Here is a 27811-nt window from a genome sequence, read left to right as displayed (position 1 = left end):
CCATGGAACCTGTCCCTGCTGAAGCCACCATCAGGACTTGGTCAAGGTTACCAGGAAGCTGGCAGCAGCCATTGTGAGGTACTGCCCGGGTCACAATAGCACTCCTTGATATAGTGTTTTCAAGGCTCAGGACTGGCTTCCTCATGGACCAACCTACAACATTGAGCTGAAGAATCTGCCTGGAATGGTGAGGGGGCCAATCAGCCTAGCCAATCAAAGATCTCTGAAGCAGAGGCAGGCCCATTCCATGAAAGCATCCAGCCTGCTATGAACAGCGCCACCCAGCAGCACCAGAAATGAAATTTAAACTGAACTTAAAATATACCAGGTAAATGATTGCCTTTCTTTCCCTACCCTAAGAAGGCACAGGAGTTTGTGGTCCCTCCCAGGATCCTCCCAAATGGCAGCATCCTTCCTTGATCAGAGACTAAAATTTGTGTTTCATTGAAACCTTAAGGTTCACTGATATACTTTATAATTTGTTTATTTAGTTGTGTTAAACTCTCTGTGACTCCCATTTGGGGTTTTCTTGGCAGAGATACTCATTTTACAAATGAGTAAACTGAGGCAAACAGGGTGAAGTACTTGCCTAGGGTAGCTGAAGCCAAGATCTGAACTCATGAAGATAAGTCTTCCTAACTTCAGGCATGGCACTCTGTCCATTGCAGGGATTGTATCAGAGCAGGGAACAGATAAAAAGCTTCCATTGTAGAACAGGGACAAAAAAGAGAATGCTATCTAAGTGGGTCTACTGCAAAAGAACAAAAAAAAAACAAAACTTGGCAGTCTTGGGTTGTCTTTGGATTCTCATTTTGGGTCCTACCTGTGATGTCACTCCAGTGGTTCAGTCCAAGGGCCCAGTTTTCCCAAATTTCACATCAGAGACTAGGCACTGGCTAAGGACTAAGAGTTTGGGGTCTGCACCAAGAAAGTCCTAAGCCCCAACTGCCCCCCTGGCTCTCAGTCCTGCAGGTCCAGGGCTGAGAGGAAGAATGGGATTGTGGTGGAATGAGCCTAAAATCTATATTCCAAACTGGCTAGAGTCTGGCCTCAGACACCCAGAAATACAAAGGCCATCCATATGTTGTGTCACTTACTATGTGCAGAGAAGCCTTAGGAGAACCCTAAGGCTGGGGCTCAGAGGATTTAAGGTACATTCCTTGCTCTCCTGAAGGTGACACATATATACTATGGAGGATAGGGGAAGGAGGCAGGACAGAGAGGTCAGAGGCCAACACAAATAACCAAGATCTCTAGTGATGGTGGATAATATATACACCCATGCCTAAATAAAAGCTTTGTGTTGTCTCTGTAGGCCTGAGGGAGGCATTTTGTTTGAGTTAAACCCTTGGAAAAACCAGGGAAGGCTTCCCAAGGAGGAGATGTTTTTTGTTGGGATAGACAAGGAAGGTCAACAAGGCCTGTGGTATGATGGGGTCCTAGGAGCCCAGACCTTGAACTGGAAGGAACCATAGAAAGGTTATCAAGCCCAAAACACTACCCACCCACCCCCATTTGGCAAAGGAGCAAACTGAGACTCAGGGAAAAGATGAGTAATCTGGCCAGGGTCACACAGCTAGGAAGTTTAACAAAGGCAAAGAAGTACAGCCAGCTGCCTGACTAGAGATAGCCTTAAATGTCTAGCAGAGGGCCAGTATCAAACAGTGGTGGAAGAAAGAAGAATCCTAAAGATGCTTTAACAGAGAAGTGTGACCAGAGCTATGAACAGGAAAGATTATTCTGCTACTAGTGGTATGAGAGATGGATCTGCTCACAACTAGCTGAGCTTAGCTGGGCTGAACTGGATTGGATTTGACAAGGATGGACTGGACTAGGAGAAACTTTCTGGAGGTGAGACTCAAGGGGGACCTCCAAGGACAGGCAGGAGTGGTTAGAAATGTAATGAAGGGGCAGCTAAGTGGCTCAGTGAATAGAGAGCCAGGTCTAGAAACAGAAAGTCCTAAGTTCAAATCTGGTTACTATGTGATTAAGCAAGTCACTTAAACCCCCATTGCCCAATCCTTACTACTCTTCTACCTTAGAACTGATACTTAGAGGATGAGGGTTTTGTTTTTTTTAATTTTGATTAAAAAAAAATAGAAATCTAATACTTTTCTTGAGAGAGAAAGCCACATGTGAATAAGGATAGAATACATGAAGCCCAATTGCTAATGGAGCTTCAGTGAATTTCATTCAGATTCATACTGTGTTTCTTTTTGGCTAATGGATGGCCTGATAGGAATAGCCCCCATTTTCCAGATAAATAGTAAGCCATAACAACTTTAAATTACTGTTGTGGTCTATCAGGTGAAACAAAGTAAGTGGCATATATAGTATAACCTGCTGACCAGCAGCCTTTATAATAAAAGGAAAGATTAGCTAATTAGACCTTGAGGGAAGAGCTGAAGCCAAGGGAATGGATAGGAATAGAGCCAGACACCTACGCAGTTCAAACAAAAGAGCGGGCTACACAGAGAGCCATCTAACTTTTCAGGGACACAAGACAGATAGATAACCTTGATCAACAATAATACTTGAGTCAGGATGAGGATAGAGATCAGCTGAGAGAATAACCTCTGATAGCTTAGAGCTTGCACTCTAAGTACAGATCACACTGCCTTGAGGTTAGGAGAGTAAGAAAGAAAGGTCTTTACAAAGAACAAGGAAGCTCCATTAGAGAAGTGGTTCCTGGCTTGAGGCCAAGTTCCAGGTAGGAGAGAGAGAAGGTAAAAGAGATAAAGAGGAGGGCTCTCTGTGGGCTGCTTGTATTTATTAACATGATGATGTAAAAGATATGTAATACATATTAATGAAGACACAGTGGATTGCTATTGGTTCAGGTGTAAAATTACAACAAGTTTGAGGCGTGGATTACCTCAGCCAGGTGAGCACAAAGAAATCTGGATTCATGCCACAATCTTAAGAATGCTGGGATCAAAGGTCAATGCCTTTACTGCCATGCGCAGGACTGACCATACGTTTCTCAACACAATCCTTACAGATTAAACATCTACCGTATACCTATACATGGGTGGACTGTTACATATAGACTTCACCCAGGTGATTGGAAAAACAGTCAGGCATCATTATTGTGTCTGTTGCTGTGCACACTTCCTCTGTGTGTGCTAAATGGATGCAAGTATGTGTTTTACACCGCACAGGGAAATGTCCTGCCTTGGGACCACTCAGCTCTATTACCTAAATAAGGTGTGTCTTGAAAATGAACTAAATATGTACTCTGGGCCAGGAGGGCCAGTGGGGGCAGGGGGCCAACATCCTCCCTGTTCTCCAAAACTTACCACTGAGCCTTCAGCATAGCTCTAGAGAGTTTGGACACAACTAGGAAAGAGATCTGTATCATTGAGGATTTCTACAATGCCATTTTGACTTATCTTTCCAGTTTGCTTGCATATATATGTCTTTTCAGCTGTCACCTCTTACCTCTTTGCTCTTGCACTAGTTGTCCCCATGCCAGGTCCCCATCTTGACCATTCAAGATCTTTCTTTTCCTTCAAGACCCATTTCAGGTGCTAGCTCTTCCATGAAATGTCCCTGATCCTTATCTGCCCCAGGGGCAAATGATCTCCCTTCCTCCTCAAATTCTCCAGGACCCAGGGCTGTTGTGTTATGACTTCTTCTTCTCCCTCCTCACATAAGCTTGGATTTAAGAGAGCCATAGGATATTAATGCCCTAAGATTTATCCAGGGCTTTCTCACATTCCCTGAAAGGAAGATAAGGTGAGCATTGTGCCCATTTTAGAGGCAAGGACTGGTCCCAACATTACACAGCTAAGAAAGGGTGAAAATGAGAGTTGAGGCTAAGATTACCCTGACCCATGTACAACCTGTAAAGAAGGGAAGAAAGACCATCCTTAGCTCCCTTAATTCAGGACTCAGATTGGACATAGTGATATTTTAGCCTTAGTGTCCAGGATGCCAGTTGTCTTTCTTTCCATTTATTGGCCCACCATTGTACATATCACTTTCCTGGTTCTATGACTGTACTCTTCATCCATTCATCAAAATGTCCTCTACTGTCTCTGAATTTCCTCCAGTAAGCATTTCTTACCAAGTGTGGATTAGCCTATGAGGCATGCTTAAGAACATGCCCTTACCTTCCCACTTCACTAGTTGGAATGTCCTTCATTCAGCCCATCCTCCTCCTCTCAGGCCCCTTGATCAAGGGTCAGTCATGACTTCTGCCACCCCTTCAGACATCTTCTGATACCCAGCTACCTCTTTTGGTGGGAGCACTGAATTAATCAAAATTAAATGCCAGTATGGTGTTTCCAAATTATGGTTCCATAGAACCTACATTAACTAATAGGTCAAATAACAATAAGTTAAATAAGCATTTGTAGCAAGCATCATTTTTCCTAATTTCTCATGTCATAAAAAATTCCAACCTCCTCTTGAAGACATACAGTGACTGAGAATTCACTACTTCTTGAGGAAGCAACAACAGAGCACTGTAAGATTTGTATGGCACTCTATGTGTTTTCTCATTTGATACTTAGACAATGGTAGGAGAAAAATGATATGATTATCTCCATTTGACAGATGAAATCACTGAGTCTCTGTGAGTAAGAGTTAGAGGCAGAATTTGAACTGTTCATGACTCCAAGTCTGGCTCTTGATAGACCACATAGTTACCACTAATTTCACTCTGGAATAGTGCTCATGCTTAGAAAGTCATATCCTCTCAAAGGTTTCTCTTCTCCACACAGACACTTGTCAAAACAGCCCATGTAGGTGGGGCAGGAGATTGGCTTTTCCACCATGTTGGTTTCCTTTCACTGAATGTTCTCTAATCTATTAACATCCTTCCTAAAATAAATGTCCAGAAACTACTACAGTCCTCCAGGGGTGTTAGTAGAGAGGTCTAACCAGAAGGAGAGGGCCTCTCCTTGCCTCTTTCATTCTGGGCATGATTCCTCTTTTAGCACAGTCTAATATTTGGCTGTCATTGCCCACTGTTGACTCACATTAGTCTTCTGGTCCACTAAAACCTCCAGATGAAGTACTGTCTGGCCACACCTCCTTTTGTATTTGTAAAGTGGCCATGTATGAGACTTGTCATTCTTTCCTCCTAAATTATTAGATTTAATCCAATGCTGAGATGTTGGAGCCAGACTCGGTCATCTGACATTCTAGCTCTCCTTCCCAATTTTGTATCCTTTGCTGACTTAATCAACATACTATCTCAGCTGGCTTCCAAGTCATTGATAAAAATGTCAGATCACCATAGATCCCTAGGACACTCCACTAGAGACACCCCTTCATGCAAACCATCTCCTTTCTGCCACATCAGAATCATTGCCAGTCATAACCTTCCCATCTGGTTGGCAACATTTTCCATGCTGATGGTTGATTCAGCATCATAACCACAGAGAACAATAGAAAGCAGGAACAGACTAGGCAGGGGTTTAGGAAGACCTGGAGACCTTGGTCTCCAATCTTAGCTTTAACCCTTTCTCTCTGATCCTTATCCTAAAATGGACCCAATGCTCATCCCACCTTCCCCTCAGGGAAATTTAGAAAACACCTGATAAACCCTAGAGCTTTACCATCTTGGGGATTCTTATTCCCTTCCTCCCTCCCAGAAGCCTGAGGCTTCCACCTGAGACATCCTAGAAGCTTCCAATCTCCACCCCCCCCCCACCATAGGATATGGATTTCCTCCAAGCTCCTGAGGGTCAGATCGCCATAAAATCCACTCCTCTGAAGTGGTCAGTGAAGAGTAGCCATCCCTGGCTCTTCACCAGAGAAATATGCCTGTAGGCATCTCAAAAGAAGGGGCCATTTTTCCCCCTAGTACAATGTCTGACCCAAAGGAAGCACATTTTTTAAAAGTGAGCTATTATTAGTGTAATTTGAGGAGTAGAATAACACAGTTTTAACAGAAACAATTGGACTTAGGAATGGACTCTATAAACTCTTCTATACATCTGTAGCCAATGTGAAGCTGAATCTAGCTGCTCAGCAAAACTGAGAGAAAAAAAATCTGCTTTTTCTGCCTTATAACTTGATCAAAGACCAAAAGAGACTTTACTATACACAGATAATGGGTGAGGATGAAGTTCCTTCCCTTCTTCCAAAAAAACCTTCTTCAAATCAACCCAAGCTACAGCTCTCTCTCTCTCTCTCTCTCTCTCTCTCTCTCTCTCTCTCTCTCTCTCTCTCTCTCTCTCGTTCCTTGAATTCAAAGCACTTGCTGAAAGTTCTAGTAGTCAAAGCCTTATCTTCTAATGGTATGTAACATTTTTGTCTTATCATTTAACCTTTTTTGCTATGGATACTTTGCTTCCCCTAAGCTCTTAGAACCAAGTCTGACACCTCTTTATATTCTTCATAATGCCATGTATGCAAAAGTCAATAGATGAAAATTTGTTGATGTTGCTGAGGTTCCTAAAGAAAGGGATCACTTCTTGATGAGAGAAATCTGTAGAAGTGAGACCCTGAGTCTTATTCTGCTTGGTCCCAGAGGGCAGAACTAGGAGCAATCAGGGAAGATGTAGGGAAGTATATTTTATGGGAGCTGTCCAAACCTGGCATTTGCTGCTTCCTAAGATAGTGAGTTCTAATCATAGGAGGTGTCTAAGGGCAAGCTGAATGGCCATAGGCAGGTAAGGTATAGATGGAATTCCTGGCCATGTACAGAGTAGGCTGAGAGTTTCCAAGGTCCCTTTTAACTCTGAGGTCCTGTGATTGTTTCTAATAACTAAAAAGGGCATCTACCTCTCAATATAGCTAGAAGGCCAGCCCTACTAGTCTCCTAGGTGCTCTAGGGGTGGGGACCTTAGGGTGGATAATCTAGAAGATGAGCAGGGCTCAGCTGGAGCACAAAAAGAGTCCAAGCGAAGATGTATTTATTTGCCTCCAAAGATCTACATTCCTCCCCTTCTCTCCACTCACATAAACATCCTCCTCATTTCAGACCTTGTCACCACTCACCTGGACAACCACTGTCACCCATTCTCTAGTCTAGTTTCAGTCTCTCTCATTTTCCATCTATTCTCCACAAAATTGCCAAGTAAATATTTCAGGCCCCAAGATCTAACTATGTTCCTTCCCGTTCAAAAATCTTGACTGAATGGCTCCCTACTGTCTGGAGGATAATACAAAGTGGAATAATAAAGTTCTCTGGCATCTGGCTCCCACCTGCTTTTCCAGACAACCTTTATTCCTTTCTACCAGACAATGACAAATTGTCTTCCCCAGTAGAGGTAGGCTCCTTGAAGACAGAAACTCTGCCTTCATTTTGCTTGGTATCTTCAGCACTGTGCTCAATGCCCAAAATGTACACAGCATGATGTAGCAAAAGTGGTCATCCTAGATTCAAATTCCAGTCCTATCACTTAATCCCCATGTGACATTGGGCAAATCACAAACTACCTAGACCTTAGTTTCCTCATCTTTTAAGTGAGAAGATGGCCTTTGAAGTCCTTTCCAGATCTAAATTTAAGATGTTATACATGCTTTAGAAATTTGCAGATGGCATAATGCTGGGAGGGGTAGCTAACAGGCTAGAAAACAGAATCAGGATCCAGAGAGAACTCAGCAGGCTGGGATACTGGGCCAAATATAAAATTAAATTTAAAAGGGGGAAAATAATACAAGTCTTGCATGTGGGCTCAAAAAAACAACTTCATTAAGTTCAAAATAATGGAAGTATTCTGAGCCATTTATCTGGAAAAAAAGGATTGGGGGTTTGATTGGACCATAAACTAAAGAATGAGTAAGCAAGGTGAAATGCCAGCCAAATAACTGAATGTGATCGGGGGCTTCATTAAAAGAGTGGCAAAGTTGCCAAGAATAGGGAAGGGAGAATCCCACTGACCCTAGTCAGACCCCTATCTATCCAGATCTAGCTGGGGTGTGGGTACTATAGCTTAGAAAGAGAATCAGGAACAAACCCTTTGAGAAATCCAGAAGAGGGAGATACAAGGATGTTGATTTCTGATATCACAACATAAGATACCCAAGTTTGTCCTACAAGCAGCATTTTTCATCACTTTGGGGTGCAAGAAAACAGCTCCTTTATTCTCATCTCTCCAAGGATTTGCAAACTCTTTTTATGTGTATAATGCATTTTCTATTTTTTGGCTTAATTGAGATGGAGAAAACATCTATGTAGATGTTGTTTAGTTCTTCCAGTAATGTCATTTGGCCATTAGCCAAACATTATATATTTAACATACCAACAGTAAAATTAATGTTTGTAGGTGGCTTCCAACCATGTGATTCTCAGCACTAGAGTCTGCCCCCTTTTCTAGCACTCCGCCTCTGCTGCTGTGGCAGCAGAAGGGGCCACCTGGGCTCAGCCAAGGCTGCTTGGTATTTTTATCAATTTCAAGGGCTGCCTCAGCCAAAAAGCTCTTCCCCTCTAGCAGCCTGCCTTCTGGAGAGGAGACTCTCAAAGCTTCAACAAAGGAATCCTCAGAACAGTAACTCAAAAGCTTTCATAGCGTAGTAGAAGAATCTTCACTGGGTTTGTACCATAGTGGCAAACATTGGAAAAATTAACAGGGTCCTGGACACCCCAGTCAGGAGAGCTTGTATGCCTGATGGGGATTCTTGGTGGAGGTGTAAGGATACAGTAAGTTGTTTTTTAGATAGCAGACTACATTTCCACAGCCACCGACTGTTTTTAAATATGTTTTATGAATACTTTTTTGGTCTTCACATCACATTTCCCACCCACCTCTACAAAGCTGAACTCTCCTTTGTGATGATGAAGTGATTCAACAAAAAATATCTTAGGCAGAAAGCTTGTCTGCCAATGGCAATGCCAGCACTTCCCAATGCTCCCCCACCAACCTTCATTCTCCATTCTTCAGGTTTCAGTCTCTAAACAACTTTCTCATCTGAATTGTTGTGGTCATTGTACATCTTCTCATTCTCCTGATTCTTCATTCTTCATCACTTCAAACCAGTCTTTCTCCCTTCCCTTGAAGTTCTCATGCTGGTCATTTCTCACTGCCTTGAAATTTTTTCCTTTCAATCACTGGTGGCTTTTTGGGCATTCCTTAATGGATGGGCACCAGCTATTTTTTCCATTTTTCTTTGCTTCTGCAACAAGACTTGCTATCAATATGGTGGAATATATTGGACCTGTATTTCTTTCTTTGCCTTCCTTATACCCAAAAGGAAGATTTACATGAGCCCTCAGATCTAGAACTAGAATGGATTTTGGAAGCTATTGAGTCTAACCACCCCATTTTACAAAGAAGGAAACAGAGGTACAGGAAGGTTAAGGGATTTGCCCCCATGGTCAAGATAGATAGCACATATCTAATGCAAAATGAGAACTCAAGTCTTTCTGCATTCAGTTCGAGGTCTGACTGGACACAGGGTTCAGGACTCTCCTTGGACAAAGGAAAAAGGGATGTCCCAAAGATAGGCTAAGATGATCCAAGTTTCTATGATAGATGTCACAGAGGTTGCCCTGTTCTCCAGTCTACCAATTAGCATCCCAAGGAAGGTAAATTGGGAGACATCTGCTGATACCAGGGGCCACAGAGGACATCAGACTTCAAGTCCAAAGAGCTGGGGAATGCCACTGGCTCAGAATGCCTGAGGACTCCTCAAGGAGATCAAGTCACCCAGGAAAGCTGCTATATGGATGTGACCTGGATGTTGCCTAGATTAGGAAGGACATGAGTTAGTCTAGTGGGTCATTGATCCTGGGTTCTAATAGTCCAAGACCAGAACTTTACCTTCTTTCCTGGCCATTTCCAAACCATTCTGATAGTTGATAGTTCCCCTTTCTGTACCGTTTTCCCTCCTTAGAACATTATGTCTTTAAGGTCAGGAGTTGTCTGGCTCACTTCTATGAGGTTCTCCAGTGCCTCATTCAAAGGAAATGATTAGTAATGCTGTTTCATCCATTTATTCATTCTCTTAGATGGGCATTATAGCTAGATAATGATCTTACTCCAGAAGTGAACAAAAGGCTAGATTGTGCAGGGGGACAAATTTGACATTGGCCACAGTTATCCTAGTACAATGTAGTAAAAACCCACTGGTAAAACCTTCGCTCTGGCCAGAATGTGAGTCATAGACCACCATGGGCTCAGAGGGCTCCTGATGGATGGCCCAGGACCCAAAGGACAATGAAGAGATCTCTTTCAAGGGTAGAATCAAGTGCCAAAGGCTCTGGCACACACTCCCTCTCCTCCAAATGAGGAAACTAAAAGCTAGCCAGGGAAGGGAAGTGACTTCTTTGAGGCCCCAGAGTACTGGCAGGGACCCAGACTTCCCATCCTTGACACTGGACAATCACTTTCCCAAAATTACTGCAGAAGAGAAGAGAAACTGTCACTACCTCTCCTCAGCCTTCACTGTGGCCTGGCTCCTTAGGCTACTATACTTCTGCGAGTTTGGGAAGAAACAGAATTAGGCCGAGCTCAGAAACTTACCAACTCTGTGACCAACCCTGACTGGATAGTCACTTCACCTGTTTGCCTATTTCCTCATCTGTAAAATGGGGATCATGATAGCCCCAATCTCCCAGGATTGGTGCAAAGATCCAATGATATAATAGGTAAAGCACTCTAGAATCTTGAAAGCATTTGATAAATGTTAGCACAATTATTTTTTTTTAAACATTATTTTATTTGGTCGTTTTCATACATTATTCACTGGAAACAAAGATCGTTTTCTTTTCCTCCCCTCCCCTTCCCCCCCCCCCCCCCCCCCCCGCCTTTCCCTCTCCCATAGCCGACGCATGATCCCACTGGTTATCACATGTGTTCTTGACTCGAACCCATTTCCCTGTTGTTGGAATTTGCATTATAGTGTTCATTTAGAGTCTCTCCTCAGTCTTATCTCCTCCAACCCTGTATGTTAGCACAATTATTAAAAGAGCAAATCTCTTTTTTTGACCAACAACAAATAAAGGATCTTTAATCCTTTCTGTCTCAGCACTTTACTACCTCCTATGACCTTAAGAATGTTAGGTAGAAAGATTAGACAGGATGCAGATGTGAGAAATTTCCCTCTGGGTGGAGGGTGTTGGGGTATAGCAGGGAACAAGCAAAGAGTAAAGTAGTAGTCAGAATGGAGAGAAGGTGGGAGTGGTTGAAGGGTCTTCCAGACCCTGCCTTGGGTGCCCTGATTATCTGTTCCAGCTGAGTTCACTTCTAATTTGACCCAGAATCCTAGTGTTTAAGGGAATACCAGTTCAGAGCACCCTGGAAACTGCCCAAACCTTAGGTTGTGCTTGGGCACAATTTTTCTCTCCTGTCTCAAAGGCCACTGCCCTGTGCTGAGTCATGCACTCACTAGAAAGTGGCCTAGGGAGAGGCTCTGGACCCCTGGAAGCCTCTGTAAGAGCCTAGAGCAGTTCTTTCTGGCACTTGAGAACCCATGGCCCCTTTCCACACATACATAAAACAACCCAGAGCTGTGGACATGGCTATAAAGAGGCATCCATAGTTTCAAAGATACAGAGTCTATCCATTCCTGTCAATTCCTGACGCCTGGTCTAGATTGATTGTGCCCAGGATAGAGAGAGCGGAAAGGCAGGAGGTTTGTTCTCCACATTCCTCCTTCATAGAAGCTCAGCCTTCAGGATTCCATAGATCTTGGAATTTAGGGGTCAAACCCAAACTCCTCTGCCAGTTTTTCCTTGGCCCTGTGCACCAACGTATGAATCTGTTCCAATATCTTAACCTAATCATACCTTGCATCTTTGGAGAAACAAATTCAGTTAGAACCACCAGGCCTACAGAACGGGAATGCCCTCAAGCAAAAGCTGCTCACCAAAAAAAGGATGAATATGTAGAATCAATTTTGATTTCTCTAGAAAGACTGAGAAATAAGATTTTTCTTTAAAGTCCTTTTCTAACAACTTGGAAAAGCCCCTAGGAAAGGTGAATCATGTTGGGGGGGGAAGGGGATAGCTTAAACAAGAGCACCTCTGGTCTAAATGTTATGTCTAAATGTAAATATTTGTTAGAATATTGATCTAAGGGCCATCTGCTTCTTCCACACCTGAAAGTAATACAACTAGGCCACTCAGTAGTAAATACTATTAAAACCCTGCCTCCTATTCACTTTGGATTCTGGGAGAAGTACAATCTCATTAATTCCTGGAGGACTGTGGTTCTGAGAAAAGACCTTAATTCAAATCCAGCCTCAGAAGTTTGCCAGCTGTGAGTCTTTCGGCAAGTTACATAAGCTCTGTTGGCCTCAATTTCTTAATCTGTAAAATGGACATTACAGCACCTCTTTCGAAGGATTGTTGTAAGGATCAAATGAAATATTTGTAAGATGCTTAGACCCTAGAAAATTCTATATAAATGTTAGCCATCATCATTATTATCATTGTTCAAAATTTCTATATTTCCTGAAATCTTCTCAGGGCAGGGATTCATCAGAGGGCACCAGGAGGTCTAGGCCAAGTGAAACATCTCTCTCTCCAAACTAGAAACAAAGGTAGAGACAGAGATTGATGGTAAATCAGTTAAAACTGTTTCTGTTCTTCTAAATATCAGAGTACACATTTTTATCCACAATTCCTTCAACCATATGAATCCCCTCAGAGGTAGTAACGGGCAGGTGTCATTTTCTGTAGCCATTCACATAAAATATTTGTGGCTAAGCTGGGATATCTTGAGGGTCCAGGGACAGAGGGTCTGTCTCAAGGTGGGCAAAGTGGCCTGAACCATATTAGAGTCCTGTAGAAACTGGTGAAGGAAATCAGTGAAATAGAATAGGGCATTTGATGGTGAACCTTTTAGAGACCAACTAATCATCATGAGGTCACAGGCAGAATTATCATCAAAGATAAGGTGGCACCAGGGCTCAGTGTTCCCATCTGAAAGTGGTGGTGGTCCCCACCCATCCTAGGCGTTTTTAACTTTGTGCCTCAGTTTACTTCCTAGAAAATGGGCTTTTGCGCGCAAGGAATCGTCTGGGGGAAAGTTCCGGGGCCAAAAGCTGTCCACGGTGGTGCTGGAGGGAAGGGGACCGGGCCACTAATTCTTTTACAGTAGTTTCCTAGCACTAGGAAGTTGAGCCCCGAATCACCTCGGGGGTCCGGGGTCGGTCTGAGAGACTTACAGCTCCCGCTTCCTCCTCGATATCCGGTTCCGCCCCAAAGTTCCGGGCAGCCGAGATCACATGGATTCACGCTGACGCACATACGCCAGCACGCACGCCTTCCCGCCCTTCCACTCAACTTCCCCCTCCGGCGCCGGCTTGCAGGGAGGAGGCTGGCCTCGTGGCGAGCGGGAGGCCGTTGGCGGCCGTTGATGCGCCTGCGCAGCGTCGGGTAGTGGGAGGGGCGCCTGCGCAGTGAGGCCGGAAGGCGGCGCCTGCGCGTCAGAGGAGCCGACGCCGCGGCTGCCGGACGCGCACCTTTCCCGGTTCCGCTCAGCTCGCTCGCGCCCCCGCCCCTCCCCCGCTCCCGAGCTCGGTGGCCCCCCCCTCCACCCCGCCGGCCCCATCCCCACTTCGGGGGCGCGCACGCTATGCAGGCACGCACAGCGGTCTCCTCCGGCTGAGGCGGCTTAGCGGCGGAGGCGCCCGGGGCGATGCTGCGCAGCCAGGCCCGGGGAGCGACGTGGAGCCACCCGGCAGCAGGTGAGGCCGGCCTGGGCCAATGCAAAGGCACGGTGGCCAGCCCTGGGGGTGGAGCGGGGAGGAATCCGAGACTGGGCCGGGAGAGGCCCACCGGGGGCGAGGGCCTGTGGGAATGAGAGGAGGAGGTGGCAGGGGCCTGGGCGTCCATCCTGGACCCTGCGAACCTGAGGGAAAAAGGAATAGAGGCCTTGGAGAAGGTTGTGGGCTACTCCCAGCGGGAGGCCCAGACTAACAGTGGGTGGGGTGTCCATTGGGTGGGAAGGGCCCCAGTTGTGTAGCTGGGAATACTTGAGGCTGGGCCGGGACGGAGCCCTTTGGGAGCGCCTGCTTGAGAAGCTTTTCCCAGGCCTTGGACCTTCTCCTCGTAATCGGGCCTCCCCCCTAATACGTTGCAAAGAAACGAGGGGCGGTGTGGGGAGCCTCCAGGCTTTTCTGACTCCGGTGCGCTCTCGTTTAGGTACAAAAAAATGGCCAAAAGGAACGCAGAGAAGGAGCTGACAGACCGGAATTGGGACCAGGAAGATGAGGTGGAGGAGGTGAGTGGGGGCGGGGCAGTCGGAGGAGGGGGCGGGGGCAGCAGCAGAATGTAGGCTAGGCCTGATTCTCTACTTGTGAATTTCGGGAAGTATTTATGGGAGTTGTTGGATTTTTTTCTCTGGCTACAAGGGTCCACATGTGGATTCCTAAGAGTCAGACTGGCGCGGTTTCTGGCAGAGCCTTCGGGCAGATGCTCAGGTTTGAAAGGTTTCCTTGGAGAGAGGAGTGAGCTGTCCTAGAGCAAGAGTAGACCACTTCAGGAGGGTGGTGTTTGCGCTCAACCAGACAGAAGGCTGAACATCTTGTGGGCCTTTTATGCACCAAGAAGGCCCATGATAAGGAGAGAGGATTCTTTCCATTGACTGAGCACTTTTTGGTGTCATTGACCCGGGGAGGGGGGGGGGGTGAGGAGAGTTGAGATATGGCTTTAAATGATGTGTTGGCTAAGCTGCCTCTTCTTTAGGAGCCCAAAGTCTCGGGGCCTGAGCTCTTGGCCTGGCACCCAGATGTGGTGGCCACTATGAGGAATGATTGGTTTCTGTGTTGCCTTTATAAGGACAAAGAGGCATATGCTAGCCTCATCTCTCTTCCTATGAACTAGACTCTGACCAGAGGGGTTGTTCTGTTTGGTGTGTGGATAGACAGTCATACCTGAGCATCCTTTCCTGAAACTCTAGCAGGATTCACTTTTTAGGAAAGAATTGTAGACAGCTTTGTTCAGGAGTGGGATCCAATGTGGGACTGGAATCCAGAGCCCCTACTCAAACCTCAGAGACCTCTCTGGGCTCCTGTAAAATGGTGGGCTGAGTTAGGACCCCAGGGTTCACCACCCTTTGGTGCTTGCTTTTCAGCACTGCTTATCAAGTGATCCAGCATCCTTAACCTCCACGTTTGTTTGTCCTGGTGCTGGCTCAGTCAGTATTCCTCCGGCATGTTTGGCTGGCCTCCTCATCCAAGCAGAGGTGTTTGCTGTATCAATAGGCCTCATTTGTTGGGAGAATATCAGAATTGGTAGTTGGCATCTTAGCATTGAAAGCTGCCATTTAGGGTCATGATGGAGTTTGAAGCTCGGAAGGGAATTTGTTAGCTGGTGCCCTAGGTCTTGGGGGACTTCTCCTGGCTCTGGCTTTAGAATCAGTTGGGGTCTTGTCCTCAGTGTCAGCTGCAAATGTGGATTCTTTGTTTTAAAATGCTTTGGAGCCCTGGCTACCATGCCCTTCCCAGAGAATCAGGGGGTTTCTGACATCTGCATGTGCTGTGGATGGCTATTGGCACTCACCCATCCCCTAACTTCACATTTATCATCTCCCCAGGTGGGCATGTTCTCAGTGGCCAGTGAAGAAGTCTTGAAGAACAGAGCTATCAAGAAGGCAAAGCGTAGGAATGTGGCCTTCGAAGTGAGTTTTCTTGGTAAAAAGCCCCTCCTCCCCCAGGAAGAGCTCACCCACAAATAGTATTGATGGTATCCTGGCAACCTCTCCCTGCCTTGAGCAAGGTTGGAGGCACAGGACTGGAACCCAGTCCTGCCTGTCCTCCATCAGCCAGGCCTCTGGGCAAACATTGGAGTCAATGATGGGGTGGGCCTCTGGGCTTTTCTCCAGTACCTTCAGGACCAACCCTTATCAAGGAAGAGGAAGAACCTTAAAGAAGTCCTTGTGCCATTACAGATGGCTGGTTTCTTTATGATCTGTTGGTTGAACAGTCCTTTCCACTGGCCAAGTGCTCTGGGAGAGCATATGTACTCATTGCTTCCCCATCCCTACTTCCAAATGGTCGTCCTCCTTACTTAGAAGCCTAGTAAATGCTGACATGGGGGCCCTGTTTCCAACTATGAGAGTCTTGATTGTTTTCTCCCCTGGAGTTAACCCACTACCCCCTCCTTCTGACTGGGGACCCTGGGACAAAAGGTTTCACTGGGACTCCTTTAGAACTCTGCTCACATCTGCCTTGGCCTCGATTTCCTTTGTTCATAACAAATGAGGTTGGGTTGGATAAGTCACCATTTGGCCACACCTGCCCTGTGCCAGGAGGCAGGCCACAACTCTTAGAGTTGATCACTCCTTAGAGTCATGGGGTTATTCATGGTTGCTTCCCTTGGAGTCATTGTGGTACAGGCTCCAGTTTCCCTGAATTCTTCATCTTGGTCACTTCTCAGAGCACAGGGTTTCTAAGAAAGGGCATGGTTCGTTTAGCCATGGCTGACTAGTGGGCACCCTTTGCTTCCTAACCATTGCTAGCTAGTTGCTCTTTTCAGGAGTTGATTCTTTTTATTTGGATATCATCCAGATTTCCCCTACACCCACTCTCCCCTCAGAGGGGGGGGGGGGTACTCAGAACATTTTTGAAAGAAAAGGAAAAGAGAACCAGTCATCATGCTGAAGTTTTGCACCCCAAGGCCTCTGCCATGAGTGCGAGATGTCATCATCTGCTCTTTGTCTTGATGACATTCAGTCTGGGGCTGGTCCTTTTATTTCCATTGTTGCTCTCATGGTTTTCCTTGTTTCTGTTGCTCTGTCAGCTTCTGTTGACCTCAGTTCATGGAGGCCACTCCAGGTGTCTAGGTTGTCTTAATCATTTCCTATGACATGGTGATATCCCTAGGCAACAGAAGTGGACTGTTTCCAGCCCTTTACTATTTTGAATAGAAATTCTACAACTCTTCTTCCCTAAACTCCTTTTATGTTTCTAGGCTAATTTCACCTTGAACTAGAATGAACATTCTTGCTGCAAATCCTTGGCTGTTTTTTTGGGGCAGCGCAAGCTGACATGTCCTGGGATGGTATCTTCACAGTTTCCTTGGAAACCAGCTCGTAGGCTAAAATGTTCTTTGTCTTAGACTCTCTGTTACCATTATGGACTTTGACACAATGAATTTGACGCGATGTTAAATACTCAAACCAAGACAGAGAAAAGAGGATGGTGGATGTTGAGTGCTAGGATGTCCCACCATCCCCTGGCTCACAGGAGCTAAGGGACATAGGTATCCTGGATTGCCTCCACTGCAAACCTAGATTAGAGTCTAGGCAAGCACTGTAACCCTGTGCCTCTCAGCAGAACTGGCTCTTGGCTTTTTTTTTTTTTAAGATGGGATTCCCATCAGTTCATTACACCATTGGACTCTTAGCTTTAGACTATTAGCCTGGCAAGGCTAAATTCCTTTGTTGCCCCTTGGCTGCTGCCTAGCTGGCATTTGGGGTGTTTTTCTTGGTGGGGATAGAGTTGCTATTGCCTTGGTGTTGGGAGAAGGTATCCTTGGGGAACCCTCCAGGTCCTACCAGCCCCCAAGCTGTGAGGTTGAGGTTTAGCCATTGAACACAGACCCCATGGGATACCAGAAAACAGCCAGGTTTGGGGACTCTGTTTTTGTCAGGGAAACCAATGGTGACAATGGTGTTATGACAGGTGAATTTCCCTGTTCTCAATTTGGCTATATGCTAAATATTCTGAACAGCTGGTTAGTAAGTGAGCTGAGGTGTCCAAGAGAGAGGGAGGGGGACCAGTGGTTGGCCAGAGGCATGATTGAGCCCTGGCTTCTACTTTGCCCCTTTTCAGACTATGAGGGGCCCTCTATTGACTTGCACATCAGAGGTGTTTGGAATACACAGAATGCCCAACACATGTTGTCTCATTGATGCCTTATAAGATGAGAAGGCCACCAGGAGCAATTCACATCAGAGGTGTAGGAGTTGCTTTTGATATCAAGGGAAAGATTTGAACTCAAACCTTCTTGACTCAGGCCTCTGCTCCATACATTGTTCATTATTCTAGATCTGCCTCTGTTTCGTGGAAATGGCAGACAGTTTGGAGGAAAGGGACCCTGGCTTTGGATTCAGGATACCCAAGTTTGTCCTTGTTTATAGAGAGACCGAATCTGAGGTAGAAAATGGGGCATGGAACATCACAGCAGACTTCCTAGAGGAGATTGTACCTGAGTTGAACCTGGGTGGAAGAAGTCAAGGGGAGGAGAAGTACCTCCCTCCCTATGTCAGAAACTAATAATGTGGTATGGGTAGGGTTAGACTGTATTGTTAGCCTCTGTCCTGTGACACCTGGGGTTGAACGGTGCCAGGCCTGTAGACTTCTCATCTGTGCTCATTTTAACTGGCAGCCTCTTATGGAGTGCTTTCTGTTTGTCTTTCAGTCTGAAAGTGGAGGGGCTTTTAAAGGATTCAAAGGCTTGGTTGTACCTCCGGGAGGACCAGGAGGAGGAGGAGGACTTGCTGGCTTTGGCAATGGCACCAGCATCAAATCTCTGGAAGGCCTGTCCAATGGCAGTGGCCTGTCTTGTGCACCTACCCTAGCCACTGCCAAGGCCCCATCAGAAACAAAGGTGACCTTTGGTAAGTGTCTGCCCTTGGGTGTTAGAAAGAACACTTTAGCCAAATGTGGATCCAAGGATATTATGGCCAAATCAGTTTCCCTTTGAGCAGGAGCCAAGAGCAGGTTGGAGTGAGCATTGGGAAACAAGCTACAGAACTTGTTTTTTTTTCTTTTTTTCTTTACAGCAAGAAAAGGACAGAGCTGTTGGGGTACCAGTCTGGGAGGGGAAGAGCAGATTTTAACTGAATGATGCCTTCATGGCTAACTTGATCATTTCCACACTCCCTTCCATGACTTACATGGTAGGATTTGGCGCAGTTGGGAATTCCTTAGGACATTTTAACTCCTGAACCCTTTGGTAGAGCTGAGCTCTAGCAGATGGGGGGACAGCCACCTCTCTATCTGGTGCTCTCACCCCAGAGTCTCCCTGGGGTGGTCACTTCCAGGCTGGTAGCTGCTGACAGGAACAGGAAAAGGGTAACTAGCGCCTGGGCTTTGGCTTATAAGGGTGAGGGAGGGGTCTGAGATGTGTGGGTTTGTCCCCATTTAGACATTCTGGGCAAAACAAGTGCCAGGCAGGGAAGCATTGCAGAGGCAGTGGGACCCCAAATTTCCTTGTTTTCTGTTTGTGAGTCCTTCAACTCTGAGGAGGAAGCCTTTAGAGGAAATGGAAGGGAATGGTGATTAAGCTCCATCTAAAAGAAATCATTGAGCAAATTCAAAGGGAAATGCACAGCACCTCAAGGAGATTGTACCTGAGCTATTAGCTATCTAGACCCTTCCATTCCAAAGTAGTTACCTGAACCTTCCCCCAGTGAAGCAGGTGGTCAGTTTGGGGCATCCATTGGCCAGCTTAATAGTGTGCAGCCACATCCAGCCTGCCTCAATAGACTTTCTCTTGGCAAGAGTGTGGCTGATAGGGCCCACTCAGGAGCTAGGGAGAGGTCAGAGCATTGTCCTGAGGGTGCCCAGATAGGAAGAGCATTAGCCTCTACCATCCCTCTCTTCTTGGCTGGGGTCCACATGAAGTCACTTTTGGATGGGAAGGGTCGCAGCCACTGCCAAAAGTGAGGGAAACCATAAGTATGAAATAAAAGGGCACAAGCATACTCTGCTTCAAAGATCTCTTCTTTCTGAACAGGCCGCATCACAGCAAATGGCCCTGCGGCTCCCTTAGTTGGGGACAAGAAGACTTCCAACCCCAAGAGCAATGGGGACAGCCAGCAGCCCTCGTCCTCTGGCCACAGTGTACAGGCCAAGGGTGGCTGCAGCGCCAGTGCCTATCACAAACAGCTCGCTGCCTTAAATTGCTCCGTGCGGGACTGGATCGTGAAGCACGTGGACACCAACCCGCTCTGTGACCTGACACCCATCTTTAAAGACTATGAGCGCTACCTGACGAGCATCGAGCAGCTGCCTGGCAGCAGCAGCAGTAATGATGGCAACCTGGAGAAAGAAGCCAGCAGGCAGTCCCCAGGCACCCAAGCTGGGCCACCACCCCAAGATACCCCCTTTTTGTTTCATCCAGACAAAGCTGAGGGGGTGGTTGAAAAGAGGGTTGATGTGCCATCAGAGAAGAAACCGACCCCGGCCTTAGGAGTAGCATCCACTGCCTCCTTCCACTTTGGCCGCAAAGTCGATAGCTCTGTTCTGGGTTCCTTGAGCACTGCCCCGATGGCGAATTTCTCTTTCTCTTCTGGAAACGTGGGTGTGTTTGGCACAGACGTGACCCAGGCAAAACCTGTCTCTTCCTTCTCCCCCAAAGTGCTGGAGAGCCATCCAGATGGGTCTGCTGGAGAGTACAAAGGTAACTGAAGGGTCTCTCACCTATGCTAGGATTGGGAGTGCTCAGGGGTCTTGGCCTACCTGCTCCTGGTAAGCTGGATAGTCCTAAATGATGCAGTATGACGAGTGCCCTCTGATTAGATGGAACTGTGGATGGCGGATGATGGGACAAGGGAGGACCAGGGGAGTCAATCAGGTTGAGATGATGCCCTCACTTAGTCACTTTTATTTGTACTGGATTCAAGTCTCTAATCCCCTCATAATCCTTTCCTTGGCCTGAAATGGGGTTCCCCGAGTGACCATCAATTGATGTTCACCTTTTTGGAGACCCCCCTGACAAGGCACATGGTCATAGATGTGAGGGAAACAGCAAGTCACTGTTGCTTCCTGGGCTTTGTAATTTCCTATGGAGAAAAAAAGATTTCCAGAGTTTTCCTGAATGGTTGTCCATGTGAGACCATGTGTTACAAGCATGGATTTTGGCCTTTCCAGAGTTAAAGGCTAGATATTGGGAAAATGGAGAATGTATGTCAATGTTAAAGGATTTTTCAGAGAATAACTTGGTATCCAGAGCCTTCTTAGGAAAGCCCTAAAAGAGCCTGGCTAGTCAGTTAGGGGAGCCCCCTGTGGGGGCAGGGATGTGAAGATTGAACCAAGCCTCATTGGCTAATTGTGGGTTTGTCTTAAGGTGGAGAAGAAGAAGAGAGTGAGGAGCCACCCAAAGCAATTGTGACTGAAGTCAAAGAAGAGGATGCCTTTTATTCAAAGAAGTAAGTTTTGCCTCACTCCTTCCAGAGTGAGGGGGGTTGCTGGAAAGGTATAGCCAGGTCACCAAGCACATAGGTAGGGCCCTTGAAAGAATGGGGTTGGGGGGGCTTCTGTTTGTTTTGGGAAAAGAATGTATCTGTGTTCAGAAAAAGACAAGCACTTCTTGTGGGCTTAGACTTGCATCTGTGAGGCTGCCTGCAGCTATACTTTATTGGCTCCAAGATAAACCCACTACAGCCCCCTGGAGGCTCTCACTTGGCCTTGATAAAATTTGTCCAACTGAATTGTGAATGAATGGACTCCATTTGGGGACTGCTTAAAGAAGCCACTCACTCCTCTGGCCTCCCAATTGCTATAGGGGGTGGTATCCTTGGGTTTGGAGGGGCCTGCAGCCTTGATTCCAGGAGGGGGGAGGGATCTGGAGGTTCCTGATTTTATAAATAAGGTTCAAGGGCTAAGTGAACTGAGTCAAGGGTTCTCTTCCCTGCTGTCCTCAGTCAGAAGTCTGAGCTCCTTTGGAAAGGGACTCAGAAGAGGAGGTATCTCCAGATAACATACAGCATGGATTTGAAGCAAAGGCTCCCGTGTGAATCCATGTCCCTCTCATGGTCCTCTGTACAGTAGAGGACCACCAATCCCCTTTCCATTTCAAAGTTGTAAAAACATGTTTTTTTGATTCTCTGGGTCCAACTACCTTATTTTACAGAGGTGGGTAACTGAGGCCCTGGCAGATTATGTGTCTCTCCAAAGTGTCAGCACTGGCAGGAAGTGACCAGGGCCTCACACTCCAAACCCAATCACATAACCCCAAGTTAAGTTGGGCTAAAACTTGAATAGACTAGTAATGTGTCAAGTTGCTAGGCATGATGAAAATAAGGAGGGAACAGGAAAAACAAGGATTCCTTACAGGCTCCTCCATAGTCCTTCCAGTCTCCCATCTTTTGGCCTGCCCAGTGTCACTGCCTCCACTGAACCTTTGGTGGTAAAAAGGTCCCTGCTTTTAAGTAGCATTTTGGACATTGTGATCTGGCCCTGGCCAATGATGGCTTTTGATGGTCTTTTCTCAGTTCTCCTTTGTAAAGACCTGCCTGCAATGCCCTGACCTCTCCCACCTCTCCTTTTCTTGGATCCCCTTCCTGTACCATCCAGACCCTTTCCCCCCCTTCTTCCTGGAGGCCTCATGAATTCCTCCCAATTCACTTATCTGAATGTATATGATGTCAACCCCACTGTCTCCTTTGAGCTCCAGTCTTATGCATCATGCCTATTGGACCTCTTAAATTAGATGGCTTTTCTGGACTCAGCAAAGTCACCATGTCCAAAGCAGAACTTGGGATTTTTGTCCCCAAAGCCACCACTGCCCTTCCTCAAAAACTCAGGACCTTCCTGTGCTCTTCCCTCTCTCAGCACCAGATCTCACTGTTCCTCCTCCAGTCTTTCCCTCCATTGCTGTCACAGAAAACCCCTTCTGCAGGTCCAAACACCCCACTTGCATTGACCTCTGCCAATTCTGATCTCTCCTCCAAGCAGCCCCATGGGAGGGAAGCCCCCAGTTCCTAAAGTGCATCATCAACCTCTGGGGTGTTTTTCCAGAAATCCTTATCCTTTCCTTCTGTCTAGGGGTGTCTCTCTCCTGTATCTTGCCTCTTCCAACCTGCTCTCAAATGTGTTTGACTTTGAATTCCTCACTCTGGTCTCCAGATTTCCTCCTTGGTCTGTAGGGTTGCTCTCCCTGAGTTCTCTACCTATCCTCTTTCTCCTACCATAAAGATCAGTTCTTTCTCCCCTCCCTTCCCCCCCCCCCCCCCCCCTTTTGAGTACTTGGACTACAGCTGAAGGCCCTGTGCCTTATCCCTGGCCTCTGTTATATATCTCCTCGGATTTCCTGGGCATCTCTCCAATTATTGCTCCTCTCTGAGTCAGGCAGCCCCTTGGGGTGTCTGTGGAGGTGATTTTCTGCCTTCTCCAGAAGGCTGAGCCCCTTGGATTATATTAGCAAGTCTCCATGCCAGATCAGCTTGCTCCTGCAGCCTTCTAAAATACTTGATTGGCCAGGGGGCAGTCCTATGTAGATGAGGGCTGCATAGCCAGCAGCAGAAATGGCATCAGAGTAAAGATGCCCACTCCTGTTGTACTTCATTCCCTTGCCCTTGGTATTAAATTATGTCTTCTCCTCAACCATATTTTGGGTTTTCTTGGCAAAGATAATGGAGTGGTGGAGTGGTCTTCCATTTCCTTCTTTAACTCATTTTACAGATAACGGAAACAAATAGGGTGAAATGACTTGCCCAGGGTCACATAGCTAGTAAGTGTCTAAAGTCACATTTGAACTCAGATCTGACTGACTTCCAGGCCTAGAACTCTATTCACTGTGCTGCCTTACTCCTTTTAAGGATGAGTTTCTTTTTTTCTGCCTTTTAGCTCTTAGGGACCCTCTACCTTGGCCATAAGAACCTTTAGAACAGTAATAGAGCGTGGTTTTTATTGACTCTTCCCCAGGTGCAAACTCTTTTACAAAAAAGATAATGAGTTTAAAGAGAAGGGTGTGGGCACGCTGCACTTGAAACCGGCTGGCAATCAGAAGACCCAGCTTCTGGTTCGAGCTGACACTAATTTAGGTGAGCATTCTGAACATAGAACATTCGGTGACTTGATGGGTGGTGGGCTTGCCATTGTGATTTCATTGTATTTGAGAACAAGGATGGTGATGGCCAGTGGCCTGGGCTGTAGGGATAAACTGGGCACCCCTTTGGCTAGAGCACACTGGCCCCTGTAGTGCACCTGACCTATGAGTCAGTTGGATGGAATGGGAAAAGCCTTGATTAAACCCACACTTCAGTTTGGGGAATGGCGGAGCATGATTGAAATCTCCATGGTGTCCCTGGGGCATCGGGCAGAGTCTAATGGCTGCAGGGGTGGCCAAAGGCAGCTAGAGCTCCAAGGCCCCCATTCCTGATGGGTCTGAGGGGAGGACCTTGTTGGTAGAGGAGCTCAGGCCTTTTGGGCCCAGAGGCATTATACATGAGGACTGTCTCCCAACCAGCCCCTCCCTTCAAAATGACTTACTTAGCACTTCATCCCTCACTGCAGGGGCATTGACTTTGGGTGCCTCCTTGCTGTCCAGGTGGTAGGCAGGATTGTCAGAGTCTGGTCTGAGGATTAATTTTCCTTCTAGCCTTCTGCACTGGCTGACCACACTGAGTGTCCCGGTGGTCTCCTAGGGGAAGAAGCCAGATCTTATTTGCTGAATTATTTCCTGATCCACCTGAGGAACAGATTTGAGTTTCAAAAGTTCATTTCCAAGTCAGAACCCATTTTTTCCCCTAAAACAAGTTTGAATGTAGATCATGGGTCTTCAGGAAAGGCTAAGCCTAACATCTCTAAATTTGGGGTCCAGGGAGTGATTCCTTCCCTTGGATATGTGGTAAAAACCAGGTGTTAGGACTGCCCACTGTATGAAGACCGACTCAGGAAGAGGTCACATTCTGGGTCTTGGCTTCAGGACAGAAGTGGGAGACCCTGGCACGGTCTGCCACCAATGCCAGTGCTCAGCCGTGGGAGGCAAAGAAAGGTTGGTCTGAATGGTGGAGATCCTCAAGTGTCCCAGGACCCCAGGGCTTCTAAGCAGGTTATGGGGAGTGAGGTGTATGACCATGGTTTTCTTCTCAACCCCCACCTGGAACCTGGGGCCAGGACAGCCCTTCCCCTAGGAGAAGTTGGGGGCACATGGCACCGTACCTCAGGAGGCAGGTGAGGAGCATCCAGGCCAGGGCTTTGTCGGTCAGGGTGAAGACGGCCATCAGTCCCCTGACTTGGGCTTTTGGTCAGTGGAGCATCTCATGGCCCCCCTTCTCTGTTCATGCACAGGGAACATACTCCTGAATGTCCTGGTTCCTCCCAACATGCCCTGCTCCCGAACTGGCAAGAACAACGTGCTCATTGTCTGTGTTCCCAACCCGCCCATCAGCGAGAAGCACGCTGCCATCCCCGTGACAATGCTCATCAGGGTCAAGACCACAGAGGACGCCGACGAGCTGCACAAAATCCTCCTAGAGAAGAAGGAGGCGTGAAGGAGCAGGCAGGGGCCGCGGGGGCCACAGAGGCCCACGAGACGCTGCTTGTTCTCCCTTCGACCTATTCCTTTTATTCTTAACTTTGTACTTGGACATTCTCAGAACTTAGACATATTCTGAAAGGGTTTGTGGGGGAAAGGAAGATGGCCAATAAAGAGCTTTAACTGAATGGGGAACGGCGTCGGGAGAGTCTGTCCCCTTGCTTCTCAGGAAGAGGAGCGGAGCGGCCTTCGGGGTCCCTTGGGGCCTGGCGGAGGGTGACTCGCACTCGGAGCTCACTCTCAGGTACGTTTGTTTGCTCGTGTCTCCGTGTGAGTGCAGCTTCTTAAGTCTGATGGCTTCTGAGGCAAGACCCATGCGAGTTCTATCTGTAGCTGGAGGGCTGTCCTCTTTGAAGCCTTGAGCCACACTTGTAGGAACAGAAACCTCTCAGCCAGACTTACAGGCCCCGGAGTGGGGAGCAACCTGGTAATAGTTGTGTTGTGTCCTGACATCGTTCTCCCCCCCCCCCAATAGATGAGAGGTGCAACTCAAGGACAGGATGTCCAACACGATCTGTGGCACCCTTGGAAGTCTTGGTCTTTGGTTGCAGCCCAAGGGGGAGCTCTTGGGGCTGTTCTGGTGTCTGTGGCAGCCCCTCCGTTCCGCCTTTTTCTCTTTCTGTGTTACTGCATTGTCTTTAAAGGTTAGTGCCCAGGGACTACCGTGTATTCTGAGTCGGTAAATGCTGTGGGCCCAGGGCTGCACAAGAGCGGCCCGGACAACCCTGGGCCCAGGGTAGAGGTGGCACCAGATGAGGGCTTGGTCGAGGTGGGCTGCTTCTGGGGGCCTTTCCCGAGTTTCTCATTTCCTTCCCCTGAAGGGAAGCTTCGGCGTAGATGATGGCCGTGTGCTCTTGATCACGCTTTGTCTGCTGTGTTGTGGGGAGGAGATGGCACCTCACCCCCAGACATCTCTACCTAGGGATGCGCCCTGGAGATGGACATGGTCCACGGGAAGACCTCTGGGCTGGTTGTGGGGGATGAGGAGCTTCCATGGGGGGCCTCTGGGAAGCATGTGTCTGGTTTTTCCATTAGTGGATGTGATGAAAACTTGCTTTGCTGGGCTGTTAACATGATAGAGAAATAAGCTGATTGAGGGTTGTGCCCATGGCTGCCGCCAGACTTTGGGGTGCCATAGCCCTAGACAAGATGCCTCAGCTTCATCTCCCCGATGGGTTGTGTTTAAACAGCTGTGTGGGGCAGGTTCCTTGTCCAGAGAAAACGGAAAACTTCAGGCTTTTCAGTGAGCTGTCCTAAAGTTTGCCTAGATTGCGAGTTTGGAAGTTAGGGGTTTGTGTGTGTGTGTCAATAGGTGATCTTCATCTCAGCGTGTGAGCAGCCACAGGAGGTGAAACAGGTCGAGTCATCATCCAGTGTTTGCCTGGGTTGCGTGTTGGCTTGTGATGGGACAGCCAAAACAGCCTTGTCACACAAGGCATTTTCATTTCTCAATGTTGTTCTTTTAGAATCGGGCCATGTACAAGCCGATGTGTGGGCTTGTTCTTGGTCTGATTGGTAAGGGCCCATGGGTGTCTTTAAGGGAATTGATTTGTACATGCCAGCCAGCCCTCTTGTCTTTTGTGGTCCTAGGCTGCGTGCCCCAAAATTACCCATTGCAGGAGGGTGGGCAGGCAGACAAGAATTACTCTAAGGGAGAGCAAGAGAAGAGGCCCTTTGGCATGGAGAAGCTCTGTCCAGAAACAACCCAGCCTGCCCAACGCACCTGGAGGTGAGGGGGCAGTGCCCCTAGGAAAGGGATGGTCTGGGGTGTGTGACTAGAGGCTGCCTACCCAGTTTATGGCCCTGTAGGGACCTGTTTCTGTTCTCAGCCAGAGAGGAGGATGGGAGGATGGTACAGGAGGACTCTAGGCAGGCCCTCGACTTTTCTTTTTCAGTGAGCAGCAATCCCTGGGAAGACTCTAGCTTCCAAATGGGACCCTGGATGCTAGCTCACCCATTGCTCTCAGTTTCCAGTTTTCTGTTTTTAACACAACAGATGGGAGATCCTTTCTAAGACCAACATGCTTGGACTGTCCACTGTCTTTTCTTGGTTTGTATTGCTCTGAATGTTCCCCCTGTGGAAGTGTAACAAATCCACAAATGTGAATAAATGGCAAGTGACCAAAAGTGAGCTGTTTGACCCCTTTGTTTTTCATCGCTTCTCACTGCCCTTGCCATCGCTGAAGGCAGCCAGGACAGAGAACTAGCCCCTGAGGAACCTGGCCCTAAAGGGACAGAGAGGGCTCTGGGGAAGCTTGGTCAGTGCAGTAGCAAAGCAGCCTTTTGTCCCACCAATCAAGGGAGCTCAGGTGCCTTTGGCTTGCACCCTTCCTTGGTCCACTCTTCTTAACCTTAAAACTCTCCCTTTCTTTTTGCCTCCTCCTACTGCATCCCACAAAGTTGATGTCTTATTTAACATCTGAAAAAGTGGAAAGTGAAACCTTTTGAGGAGAAATCTGCTTAAGTAGTTGATTATCTTTGGTACCAGCTAAAAACCGCAATGGCTCTAACTTTCATAGGAGCCAGATTGTTGAGCAAGGGGAATTCTGAGGGTCACTTTATCAGTACCCTGGGACTAAGAAGCTGATTGGACAGGGGCTAGGGCAGGTTCTGTGCTCACATGTCCTGTCGAAGACCTTGGGGTTAAGGGGGCCCTCCCTCCTAGCAGCTTATTCAGAAGATTCCTGTGTGCTTCCA

At 47.4% G+C, this 27811-nt stretch overlaps 1 protein-coding gene across 2 annotated transcripts; it reads left to right on the top strand.

Annotated features, from left to right (window-relative positions):
• Positions 1-123: 123 nt before the first annotated feature.
• On the top strand, positions 124-25242 carry NUP50 (nucleoporin 50). 2 transcript variants are annotated; one of them, XM_007502591.3, is made up of 8 exons: positions 124-328; positions 14048-14126; positions 15441-15524; positions 18269-18467; positions 19589-20254; positions 20921-21002; positions 23500-23618; positions 24868-25242. In XM_007502591.3, the coding sequence occupies exons 1-8, from the start codon at positions 297-299 to the stop codon at positions 25068-25070; spliced, it is 1464 nt and encodes a 487-aa protein (XP_007502653.1). In that variant the 5' UTR covers positions 124-296; the 3' UTR covers positions 25071-25242. The 2 variants fall into 2 exon arrangements, with proteins under 2 accessions (XP_007502653.1, XP_001363984.1); XM_001363947.4 differs by lacking the exon at positions 124-328 and adding an exon at positions 13309-13590.
• The last annotated feature ends 2569 nt before the right edge of the window (positions 25243-27811 follow it).

Source organism: Monodelphis domestica, chromosome 5, assembly GCF_027887165.1.
Source record: "Monodelphis domestica isolate mMonDom1 chromosome 5, mMonDom1.pri, whole genome shotgun sequence".
Lineage (NCBI taxonomy): Eukaryota > Metazoa > Chordata > Mammalia > Didelphimorphia > Didelphidae > Monodelphis > Monodelphis domestica.
Note: the sequence above shows the minus strand (reverse complement) of the source record. Positions and strands in the feature narration are given on the sequence as shown.

Coding starts and splice junctions, on each gene's coding strand:
- NUP50 (XM_007502591.3), top strand. CDS start 297: ATGAAATTTAAACTGAACTTAAAATATACCAG. Junction 329..14,047: donor CTGAACTTAAAATATACCAG/GTAAATGATTGC, acceptor GCTCTCGTTTAG/GTACAAAAAAATGGCCAAAA. Junction 15,525..18,268: donor GTAGGAATGTGGCCTTCGAA/GTGAGTTTTCTT, acceptor TTTGTCTTTCAG/TCTGAAAGTGGAGGGGCTTT.